The 13,344-nt window shown below is 40.0% G+C and overlaps 1 protein-coding gene across 1 annotated transcript; it reads left to right on the forward strand.

Moving 5' to 3' along the window:
• Positions 1-8,041: 8,041 nt before the first annotated feature.
• Positions 8,042-8,998, forward strand: LOC311297509 (olfactory receptor 2A7-like; the record flags this gene model as incomplete). Its single annotated transcript, XM_084419828.1, has 1 exon — positions 8,042-8,998. The coding sequence occupies one exon, from the start codon at positions 8,042-8,044 to the stop codon at positions 8,996-8,998; it is 957 nt and encodes a 318-aa protein (XP_084275954.1).
• Positions 8,999-13,344: the final 4,346 nt, after the last annotated feature.

A 13,344-nucleotide genomic window follows, 5' to 3' on the forward strand; every position in this document is an offset into this window, starting at 1 on the left:
TGGGTAGGGCTCGTCTTTCCCGGGAGGAGAGAGAACGTTGGAGATCCAAAGGACTGTGCCTCTACTGTGGCGGGGCCGGTCACTTTCTTAACACCTGTCCTGTAAAAGATCGGGCCCGGCAGTAAGTATGAGGCTACTGTCGGGCGGGATCTCCACTGAAAAGACCTCATCTTCCACTCTCCTCCCGGTAAGACTGCTATGGGCAACCTGGTCTCATCGTTGCCAAGCCTTATTGGATTCGGGGGCCAAAGGTAATTTTATGGACTTGTCTTTTGCTCGTCAACTCCAGATCCCCATCACGCCTCTCACTAACAGGATTTCAGTTAATGCACTCAATGGACAAGAACTTACCACTATAACACTCACTTCAGACCCATTTTTTTCGGCAGGCTTTAATGTGATTACTTTCACATTTTAATACTGGTATGCAGGCTGTAATAATGAGTATTTGTTTACTGTTGATTGTTTTATTGTGTTTGTAAGATGTCCTTGAGTGTCATGTATGGCGCTTAAAAATAAAATGTACTAGTATTATTATTATTATTATTATTATTTTCATTTGTGTTTCAATAGCGCACACTAGGGATGGGCAAATGAAGCCTTATGAAGCACCGAGGCTTTCCCCTGAATGTTTCGGGAAAAGATTTGAAGCATCAAGAGTGTCGAAAACAGTTGTAATGCGCCGTTGTTTTATCCATTAAGCACAAATAAAAGCCTGACAACACTAAATGTTCAGTTTTCTGATAATATGATTAACATATTAAAGTGTAGCAATAAAATAAATGTAACAATTATATTAATATTATACAGAAATAAAAATACCAATAGAGTTGCTTGATGCAAGTAAATGTGGGTCTAATTAGTTTATGGTTCCTATGCTGTTTATGTGTCAGAATAAATGATCATGTAACATAGGCTGTAGGCAATATATATATATATATATATATATATATATATATATATATATATATAAATTTTGTAAATGGACTTAAACTTCCAAAAACCTGTAGAGTAGTGGTCTGGGTTCAAACATTCCGACACGCAAAGTGAAGCATTCACGTGAATGGAAAGAAAGTGAGGCTTCGTTTTTTGCTGATCACGTGTTTCTCTGAAAACAATACGCGCTCCAGCACAGAGCTTCATGAGAAATTGCGCAGATAATGAGTTGCCATGAGAATGACTGACATCTCTCTCTTTTCATTCAGATTACATAAACAGAGAATATTTGTTTTCGTTTTGAATTATATAATTTAAAAGTAGACACACAGAATGTTTATAAAGATATATTGCTCATGCCTGTGTGACTAGTATTCACCGAGTTTTAAGTTTCGAGACATGCTCCAGAAAAAAACATTTTACAGTTTATTTTTTCATATTTCTTAGGTCTGTATGACCATAAATGACGGAGTATTTTAAGTCTATTTTGCTGCTATGTGAAGAAAATCCAGCAAAACGCGCCGGCATGTTTGTCGACACCAGAGGGTTAAAAGGGGCTGATGAGGGACAGATGAAGGTGATTAGTAGTAATGGAAACTAACTAGTGCTGCTATGGTGACAAAAAAGGGTAACTAACAAACAAGGTACAAAGCAAACAGGAACTGAATACAGTAAGATAACAGAAACAATAGACACCAGACACGTTTTTAAACACAAGACGGGGGAACACAAGACAGGAATCATGAGAACATCACAGGCAATGATGTACCGTGCTAGATCCAGCCTTGTGCCAGATTCAACACTCTCCACACCTTACTCTCTCAGCCTCTTTCCGTGCACCTGTGCACTCTGAACTGGCTTATATGTTGTACAGTTGGTTTGATCACATAATTAGAAACAAGTGTGAACAATGTTTACTCATTGTGTGTAAATAATGACAACAGTGTTGTAGTTGTGTTTGACTTTTGCCGCTTGTGTTTACCGTTTTCCAACACAAGTGCATGTTATGGAACAGCAGGGATGAGGAGAGGCATGAATCTAACTGGAGCAAATAATCAAATTTATTCACAAAAACAAAGGTAATGCACACTGAAAAGACAGGAATCATTAGAACGTTACGTCGGATGACGACGAATGGGGTTTCGCTTAGAAAGCCTCTCACCTTCGAGTATACAAAACGAGCCAATGGCAAGAAAATGCCATGGGTCTGCGGAATTTGCATAGCGTAAGTCCACCCCACGTCATGGGTATATAACGAAGTACGCTGGCAACATGCAGATATGTTTCTTCGCTGAGGAGCCGAGACTGAACTCCGGCGTTCCAGCGGTACAGCGGAAGTGGCAGGGAGACGTAACGTTACATACGAGGGTTACATACGTAACCGAGACGTTCCCTTTCGTGGTCACTCCGAGTTACGTCGGATGACGACGAATGGGGTCCCCAGTCTAATCACGCCATCTCGGCTGTTTTCCACTGCCCTGCGCAAGTCTGAGCTCCCTGTCGTGAGACTAGCACGGACGAAGGTGTCCTACTTAACATAGGAATACTAAGGTACACTGGGAAGCATATCTCAGCGGAAAATATGCAAATATGCCCAGCCTGAAGGGGGGGGGGGGGACTTAGAATACACATATGACCCGGAGGGGCTGCATATGGAGTAACACTGGGGTGTCCAGCCGCAGGTGGAATATTTCAACCCCAGGGGTGGGAAGGTGGCTTGCCGAGGGAAAGACACATGCTCAGAGAGGCTTACAGTGGAAATACACATGTGGGGGTCGCCCAGAGGGGGAACCATGCACATGGAGGCACCTAGCCAAGCGCGAAAGCTGCCGGTGGCATAACTCTGGCGTTGACGTCAACAGTGCTGGAGGAAACTCAGGGCTTATGAGGCTCACCTGAGGAAATATCGCACGTATCCCGTCCGTGGAGAGGAATGGCGAGCAAGCAAAGACACCTGAGCAGAATCTAGTACCGGCTAGTTGAAGCGAGTACATGAGAAGAAACTGGCTCCACTCGGAGATTATAGAATCTCGCGAATGTGTTAGGTGTCGCCCAGCCTGCAGCTCTACAAATGTCTGTTAGCGAGGCGCCATGTGCTAGAGCCCAAGAGGATGCCACACTCCGAGTGGAGTGGGCCGTCACACCAAGGGGGCATGGCCGACCTTGCTGCTGGTATGCCAAAGCAATGGCGTCCACTATCCAGTGAGACAACCTTTGCTTGGAGAGAGCCTTAACCCTTCAGCTTCCCACCATAACAGACAAAGAGCTGGTCTGAGGTCCTGAAACACTGCGTTCTGTCTACGTAAGCACGGAGGGCGCATACTGTACAGAGCAATGCCAAGGCTGGGTCTGCCTCCTCCAAGGGCAGCGCTTGCAGGTTCACCACCTGATCTCGAAAGGGAGTGGTGGGAACCTTGGGCACATATCCAGGCCGGGGTCTCAGGATCACGCGAGAGTTAGCCGGCCCGAATTCCAGGCACGCTTCGTCAACCAAAAATGCCTGCAGGTCCCCTACCCTCTTGATGGAGGCCAATGCAACCAGTTGAGTGCAGCGAAGGCGGAGGACGCCTGCGGGCCACGATAAGTCACGGGGACTCTCGCGGGCCGGAGGCGTCCTGATGCACGTCTGGGAGAAAGGCACTGGGGGTGAGTGCTGTAGAGCAACACGTGCCCAGGAACCAATCATCAAGCCTACAGCGCTCGGGGGGAGGGTGGTGCCACTCCAACCAATGCTTTCAGCTGCCCAGGAAAGCATGGCCATCAGCTCTGGATCTGACTCCACTAACGCTGACACTCCCGAGGGAGGCAACGCAGTCGAATCCTCATTTCCAGAGGAATCAAGCCCGCCTTGTGATGCTGTGAGTGACATGACACCATCTGCTGGAGCCCCGAATTAAAACAGAGGAACCAGGCACACACGGAAGCCGCACGGTTTGCGATGTGGAGGGGGGCGTGGCCCGAGGAAAGCTCGTCGTAATTATGCCACACTATAACCCTCAGATCACCCTGGCCACCAGCCAAAGTATCCCCTCTCGAGGAAGAGATAGATTGGGGTGTGGCAGAGGGGACTCTCACACGGAGATCATTGAGTCTCGATCTATAAACATTGTGATGGTCATGTTCCCGCAATGAAAACATGACTCATCCACGAGCGCTGCCGAGCGTGATTAAGCCCAACACGCGAAACAGCGCTCGTGACCGTTAGGCAGATGAATCACGTGCCCACATCCAGTAAATACACGGGCGAGCCGTCTTGAAAAAGACGTGCCGCGTGCAGCTCTTTTAGAGAGAGGAAAAAGCTCAGCGGAATGCTGAAGCGCCCAGGGAGAAACACACACACTGTCGGCAGATCACTGCACAGATCAGCAGCAGGCAATGCGATCATGCTGGAACGCGCCGTCACACCAACACACTGAAGAGCCGCTCGTCTCGTAGAGTGAAGATGATTCAGAATGGCTTGTAGGAGTGAAGAGAACTCTTGGCTCCGAAGCGAAAACATATCTGCATGTTGCCAGCGTACTTCCTTATATACCCACGAGGTGGGGCGGACTTATACTTTGCAAATTCCGCAGACCCATGGCATTTTATTGCCATTGGCTCGTTTTGTATACTCGAAGGTGAGAGGCTTTCTAATCGAAACCCCATTCGTCGTCACTGACGTAACTCGTAGTGACCACGAAAGGGAACATTGTTTTGAATGTAAAGTTTCATTTTGCAGGAGAATTGAGGGGTTTTGCCCGTTCTGTGTGTGTGTGTGTGTGTGTGTGTGTGTGTGTGTGTGTGTGTGTGTGTGTGTGTGTGTGTGTTTTGATTTGTGTGTAGAGTTATGAGAGTATGAGGCATGCTTTCAGAAAATGTGTGTAAACAATTGAGAAAAACTGTAATAGACACAAGTCCAGGAGAGAGGTGGTGTGGAGGGCGAAGTAAGTTGTCATTACTATACTTTTGGAAAATTAGTTTACTTTGTTACAATAACAAATGTTATTTGGATGTGGAAGCGTGCAAAAGTTCCAGAACCTTCTACTGCCTTGAAAAAACCTCACGAGCTGCTGGCCGCCGCTGCAGATCAATTTTGTCAAGTTCAGCACAACGTTGGTTGTACAAAAAGTGTCCTGGCCTTGAATGACAAGGTAAGGAAAATATGTTTGGCACATTGTATGGGTCACCATATCATAACAAGGTAATACAATGTGTAATCAAGTGATGTCAATTCCAGCGTTATGGGCATGACATTTGCAGTAAAACTTGAAATATAAATTCTCAGAAAATGCATTTAATAGGCCTACCAATATATTGAAACTGTTTATATATCCATACTCCCTTTAATAAAGAAATATCAGTCTACACATGCGTTTTATATTTAATATGAGGGAAATAGGCAACACATGCCGTGGACATGACACAAAAAATCTTTAACTTTTAGGTGGCAAAATATTTTTTTTGTAATTCTGTGAATTAAACTGCAAACCAAAGTACTACCCACCGGATGAAGAAGGGTCGGCTCTCCACAGAACAGAACATATTCATTTTATTTTATTTTTCATGTTCGCATTTATGAGGAAAAACATACGGACGTGAGCGCTCTGAAAGCGGCACTAAAAGACTGTTTAAAACTTTCACAGAGACATCAAACAGAAAACACAAAGCCTTTCTTTAAAATTTATTTTGTTTTGTATTAATGATATCTTCATTTTAATCAATGTTTCATCAACCAATTGCTAGGATTTAATAATTAAGAAGTAAATATAGCAGACAATAGGCGCCGGCACGTGAACTGGAGCTCGTCTCACAAATGAACCGAAACTCAGCATATAAGGTAGCCTACTTGCCTGACAGACCTGAGAAATATCTATAGAAAGCTTGAAATGTCTTCTTTTAAACAGAACAATTCAAAACGAAAGAAAGCAGACTGCTGCTTGTATAATCCATATGAAATGTGCATTTCTCTCTGGCGCGTTCACTACTGCGAAGATTGCGAGTCAGCATCGTCAACTTCATCTATGCAGGGCACTGACACAGAAAACACTTGTTTATTAATAAACAATTAAAATGTCTCCTTGCTATATTTTACATATTCATAATCATTACTTTTGCCAGTTCTTTGTGACAGCTTTTAGGCGCTTTATTGGCAGCGCCACCCTTATGTTAGGCTACATGAACGCGTCACCGCATCAGCACCGAAAACAGGAGATTTTTTTCAATCCCTGTTTTGGCAGGGGAAAAACTGATCAGAAAATGTAACGAAACATTGTAGAAATGTAGTGGAGCAGAAAATATAATAATTGCTGCAAAATGTAACGAAGTAAAAGTCAAAAGTAGGCCTATGCACTATTGATTCTACTTAAGTAAAGTAACCTACAGATAGGTAAAGATACAACTACGTGAAAAATGTAGCCTACTTCAGTAAAGTAACGAAGTAGGCTATTTATACTTCGTTACATTTCACCACTGCTGATTAACAGTAATGTAAATGCTAAATGTCCTAATACCTGTTGATACTACAACAATGCAAAGTATAGGCTATGCTCTTAACCTTGCAGTTTTTCACATATCATGTAAGACTCAATTTCTCCATTTCTTTGCACAAAACTCTCCAGAAAATGCCATTTGATGGTTTATTTTTCAAAAAAATTCCCGGGGGGGCATACCCCTGGACCCCCCTAGGGAGAGCCCCCCCATATAATAAATCCCCATTGAACCCCTGGTTGTAGTTATATTAGATTGCTTCTCTCTGTTTTTATAATCTACCCAGTCTGTCACTGCATATACCCTCTTACAACCAAACTAAGTAGTACAGTCTGTTCCCAAAAGTCATTAGAAATGAGCATTTAAGTGCTTTATATATAAAAAAATAAAATAAAAAAAATTCGGGGAATTTCCCCCGAACCCCCCTAGCATTTACTGTCCCCCCCAGGTTCAAAATTGCTCCTACGCCCCTGATAGAGACAAACAAGGGTAACTATAAAACAGAAATTGAACACAGGAAGAGAACACAGAAACAATACAAACAGAAAACACTTCAACTTAAAAGTCTTTAAACACATGACAGGAATCATGACAGTGCATCGCCGTGCAAAATGTGTTTTAGTAAGTGAGAATGTGTTTAGAGTTTTGCACAAAAGAGTGCATGACATATACAAATGGTGTACAACTACCTGAACTTGTGTAATGTTTTTCCAAAAGAGTGGTTTAATTGACAAATATATTTAGACCACTGAGCATTTGATTCAGAGAATGGAGTTCATTGGTGAGTTAAGAAAAAATTAAAAGCTCTAGCGTAAAGTTCTGTCAGGAAGACTCAAATGTTACGTCACTCATTACTTTCTGGTCTATCCAATCACTAATACTTGGAGTATAAAAGATCGTTACTTATACATGTTTGAGTTTGCAGATGATGATGCAAACATTCACCTCCATCCTCCCCAACACCACCAGGATGGTCCCTGTCCATACCTCCCCGGGGTCAGCTGCGTTCCTGCCTTCATCTTCAGGCAAGATATGCAAAGTCCGCTACCCTCCGAATGTAAACTATGGATGAGGCCTGCACCAAAGAACTTCACCATCCAATATTTTTGTTTTCATTTTCTGGTCTTTTAATTAATAAATGTTATTGTGATGTCATCTTGCCTTCTGAGTCTTTCTGGTAGAACTGTAATGTAACGTTTAAGAGGTTATAAGAAATACATGGCAATTTTGTCACTGTCCCTGGAGCAACTGCGTCATCTGTTTTTCAGGCCATAGACTTTTTACAATGTACATGTCAGATATATAAAAAAACAGACCTGCATATCTCAGTGTAAGGAGCAGAATGCACTTTAACAGTAGTCTGTGAAAAAGACAGGTTTGTTTCTTTTCATTCTTTATTATAATTTATTATAACTATCCAGCTATTGATATTATTACAGTTATAGTATATTCTATAGCAAGTACATTATAAAGTAAAAAAACTAGTTATATATATATATATATATATATATATATATATATATATATATATATATATATATATATATATATATTGTACTAATATTAAATTATATATTTTATACATACAGAAAGGAGACGCATAAAAAGATTTCCCTAAGGACTAATATTCATCTTGTCAATGGAAAACATCAGCTTTGTAAAGGATTTTGTCATAGTTGGCTTTCCTGGACTTCAGCCTCATTACTATGGCCTTGTATCAGCACTTCTGTTTTTTGTTTATGCATTTACTTTGGTGGGAAATGCTGTATTTTTTACATTGTTTGTAATGACTAAGAGCCTTCAGAAGCCTGTATATTATTTCATTATAAATCTTGTTGTGTGTGATGTATTATTCAGCTCCACAACATTACCAAAGATAATTAGCAGGTATTGGTTCCAAGATGGAACCATTTCATTCTTGGGTTGCTTTGTTCAGATGTTCTTTGTACATTATTTAGGTAGTGTCTGTTCACTTGTTCTGGCAATAATTGCTATAGATCGATATGTAGCAATATGTTACCCACTTCAATATCATAGTATCATGACAAACAGAAATGTGCTCTTTCTTTTTTTTGGCTCTTGGATTTTGGGCTCCTTAGGCCCGTTGGCAATGGTCATTCGAGCTTACCCACTCCCTTATTGTACAGAAAACACCATTATACACTGTTACTGTGATCATTTTTCCATCACAACACTGGCATGCACAGACAGAACACCATATAGTGTTCCAGCTCTCATCTATGCCTTTGCAATACTGTTGGGGCCCTTTGCTCTTATTATTTTTTCATACTGCTCCATCTTTGCAGCAGTTATGCAAATTTCAGGTACTCAAGGAAGACTGAAGACTTTTTCCACCTGTAGTCCTCAGCTCATCATAATTGCTCTCTTTTTCCTACCCAGGTTATTTAATTATTTGTCTGGCAATATCGGTATAAAATTCAGCACTGATTTGCGATTAGTCATTATTATGATATATAGTCTGCTACCACCCATGATCAACCCCCTTATTTATTGTTTGAGAACAGAAGAGGTAAAAAAGGTATTTAGAAGTCATTTTCAAAAGAAACAAATTGGTTTTCCTTTACGGTTGCTCTGATGTGCTTTATTTAAATAGGTGGTTAAACTGTTGCTATTGTCTTAAAGTCCTCAACTTTAGATAATATCTCCATTTTACAAAACATACAACATATTCCAGTCGTTTTTGAATTGGACTGAATGCCAGGAACAGTAATGTAAGCCTTTGAAGGTCTCCTGAAAATTGATTTTTAACTTTCAGCAATTTAGAAATTTGTGGTACCTTTGATTCCAACATTTACAGTGCTTAAATTATATACATTCAGTATGTTTGTCATGAGACGGAACATAAAACCTAGTTCCTGTTAATATTGCAGAGGAAAATTACTTATGTTGTTGAACCTATTGTATTTGTTGTTTATATTGTTAGTTTGGGAACTTGTACGTGCACACGAGAAACACTAGCTGGGCATACTGGAAAATGTGATGTAAATAAACCAGAAAGAGTAATGAGTGAGAAAACATTTTCTTTATGTGCCAAGAAAATGTCAGACAGAAAATGTCAGACAGCAGGAACATAACAGCTCTTGCTTAACATAAAAAATAAGTCAGTTTTGTTTATATAGTCCAATATCACTAATCACAATCCAAACAACATCCATCCTTATTAGTTAAGCACTTGAAAATACAGCTTTATTTTCCTATAAATCATTAAAAAGCTCTAATTTTTTTTTATAAAATATAAATGTATTATGATAAAAATCTGTGATGGTCATTTCTTAATTTTTGTCAGGAAAGCTTATGCACCTGTAACTGGTCCTAATCGAAGGGCGTGTAATCGCCATCGTTTCATTCATATTCGTAGCCAGAGTATGACCCAAATGAGACTACAGAAGTCATAAAACATATGAAGTTCAAGAAAATCCCTTATATGGACAAAGAGTGTTTTGACTGATGAAATATGAAGACAATAAACATAAAACTGCAACAATTTTGGTTAATCTGTGTTTTTCTAGACATCTCTGGTATTTTCATAAGAATAAAGTGCAATTATAAAGCAATGCTATTCGACATAGCCTTTATCACTGTATAGAATACTATAAAACCAGAATGTACATTTCCTGAAGAAAATGTGAGTGGTGCTTGCAGTGGCAAAACTCGGCCCTGGGCAGATGCTAACATATTATGATACCACGTTCTAGTATGATTTGCCATGGTTTACCATGTTTCTAGCATGATTTACCACGATTTACCACATTGTAGCATGATTTACCATGATTTACTACGATTTACCACATTCTAGCATGAGTTACTATGATTAACATGTTGCTAGAATGATGCTAGCATGATTAGCATGTTGCTAGCATAATGTTAGCATGATTAACATTATGCTACCTTGATTAGCATGTTGCTAGCATGTTTTTAACAATAGATGCTAGCATGATTAACATGCTGCTAGCATGATTAACATGCTGCTAGCATGATTAGCATGTTGCTAGCATAATGCTAGCATGATTATTATGTTTGCTAGCAAGATGCTAGCATGATGCCCTAACCCTAAGCTAATTGCAATTAGCATGTAGCTATTCACAGCTAGCATGTATAGCATGGTGAAAGTGTTGTTTGCTAGCATGAGTCAAAAGAGCCAACCCCCATCTCTATACAATAGGTGTTTCTCAATGTCAAGGATACTTCCTTGGCAGGACTGGTCCTTCCAAGTCACTTCCTTCAGAGGCTAGGCGAGGCTCCTCTTTAGCATTCGGAGAACACGTAAATGGAACATGCTAGCAAGTGCACGTCAGTGCGTCATTATGTCAGTGAAAATGAAAAACAGAGCGTTGCTGTGGACGCAGTTCTGTTCACTCAGGCAATATAATCGTTTTTAAATCAATAAACTCCTTTTTAATCATATTGATTATTTGACTGTCAAGTGTGTTTAAACAGTGCAGGTCAATTTGACCCATAACATAATGGATGTAATTATTTTTTAAAACAAATGTTTGGTAACGTAAATATATTTACATTTGAAAGCATATTGACCTGTTAACGCTCTGACTCCGTTAACGTCCAACATTTTGAATTTTTTGAACAAGATAGCAAAGCTGCGCGCATAGGATTGTGGGTGATTTGAAAGCGCGAAGAGCGCGAAGGCTACACATATCCATCCTTTCCTGTATATGGGATATTTTTCGAACGAAGGACTCAGTCCTTGGTGGAAATTCCGAGGATCCTCGACATTGGAACAGTCCTTAGACGGATGTCGATGACGTAGCATCCTCGAAATTCTGGCTTCCGAGGATCCTTCCTTGACATTGAGAAACGCCTAATGTTCTGATGCAGAGATATAGGTCTTGTTAAACGGTTGCTAGGGTACTCTGTTTGGTTGCAATGGAGTGGCTTGGCAGGTGCCAATGATGAAATTCCAAAGGATGCTTGTCAGTATGAATGATATAAACCAACTCTATGACGTTCAGATTTGAAGATATCCCTCTTTAGGTTTGGGTTGCTAGGGTGCTCTAAATGGTTGCTAGGGTGTGGCTAGACAGTTAGCAAGCTTAAACCAATAGACTGGAGCTGCGTCCAAAATCGCGTACTATGTGAGTAGGTACTACATTTAAATTAGAATGTACTTTGCGACCGTTAAAAAAGTACGTTCTATATAGTATGAATAGACCCAATTTCGAGCCGACGCCACAGTTATGTCACGGCGTTAGCTGGTGGCAAAACAAAGGGAATACTGGAGGCGGCCAATACAAACCAGCACAGATTCGGCTATAAGGAGCTTAAATTATTATTATTGTTATTAAATGTCATCTTGTTGTGTTGTTGGGTGCAAGAATCGACGGAGTACAGGCTCCAATTTGAAATTTTATCGCATAATATTTTCTGAATTATTGTGATTATTTGTGAATCATCTATGATTGTATACATTGTTTTGATTGATTGTGACTAGACTTTTTGAAGAACCTGGTAAGAAAGTGTAATCAAATACATAGTTAAAAAATGAATATGCTGTATCTGAATTTTTTATTTCTAGAATAACCTAGAATGATATTCACATCATTAAAATTGCACCGTAATGTCAATCTTTACATTGTCGTCTTATGTCTGGCTATGGCGCTGGCTAGGCAGAACTGCGGATCGTAGGCTACCACACAAGTCTTGTGACCATTTAGTACAGTAATAGGCATCTAAATATGTATATGCCCTCAGTTTCTCTTTACCCTCGGTTTCTCTGTCGGGTAGGTGTAGAGGTCAGGCCACTCAACCGGAGGTAGCGTTGACGTTAATCCTGTCAGATCGTCCATCCATTGAATGAGCGTGTATGCCGGGTCAGCCAATTTGGGATGTCCGTTAAAATTAACTTTTGCAAATAACAATCGCGGTCCTGTACAGTGATTGACCTTGCACATTAAGATACAATTGGATTTTCTCCAGTCATTGTTAAAAAACAAGCTAACAAAACTTGCAAACTAACATTAGTGAAGCGGCCAGAGGGATCGTTCTGCCACCACCTAAGCTCCGCCCACAAAAAAAAACGGCACCAAGACTTCATAACATAAGCCTTAGAACATAGACAGTATTTATTTATATTTGAAACCTGGTAAGATACATCACATTTGTGAAAAATAAATCGGATAATACATATTTATTGATCCCAGGGTGTAAATTACCATTGCTCAAATTTAAGAAAAGAAATAAAATCTTAAAAATTAAGATTACTAGTACATATACTCTACTTATGAAACTATACAGTAGAAAATATAGATCTGAGTATTGTACAGTTTAATTTATTGCATTTATATTATTGTACTATTAAAGCATTGTATGTTTAAAGATATGAAGGATATGAAGCTATATATAAGATATAAGGATATTAAGCTGCTGACAAGTCTAAGTACAAATTGCCCAGACTATTAGTTCAGAATATCTGACACTGAGTGAAGGAGGACTTGAAATGATGACATGGAATGGTTTCCTGAGGCTGTAAGAACGTCAAGAATGGTTTCCTGTGGCTGTATTACAGAAACAAATTCAGTCAGAGTAATATCTTGTCTCTTTAGTAACCACTGTGATTTCAATTTGGAACCCATTTAAAAAGCTGAACTTGTCAGATCATAATTTAGGGCTTAAAGGGATAGTTCACCCATTTACTTACCCTTATGTTTTTCCAAACTTCCATGAGTTTCTTTCTTGTGTGGAACTTCCATAGTATGGAAAAAATACTATGGAAGTCAATGGGGAACAGCAACTTTTTGGTTACCAATATTCTTCAAAATATATTTTGTGTTCATCAGTAGAAAGAGGCTCATGCATGTTTGGAACAACATGAGGGTGAGTAAATGAAGACAGAATTTTCAATTTTGGGTGAACTATCCTTTTAAGATAGGACGTTTCTTTAATTTGGTCCCTGTGAAGTATCTTGGT

Source organism: Rutilus rutilus (genome assembly GCF_951802725.1).
Source record: "Rutilus rutilus genome assembly, chromosome: 9".
Classification (NCBI taxonomy): Eukaryota; Metazoa; Chordata; class Actinopteri; order Cypriniformes; family Leuciscidae; genus Rutilus; species Rutilus rutilus.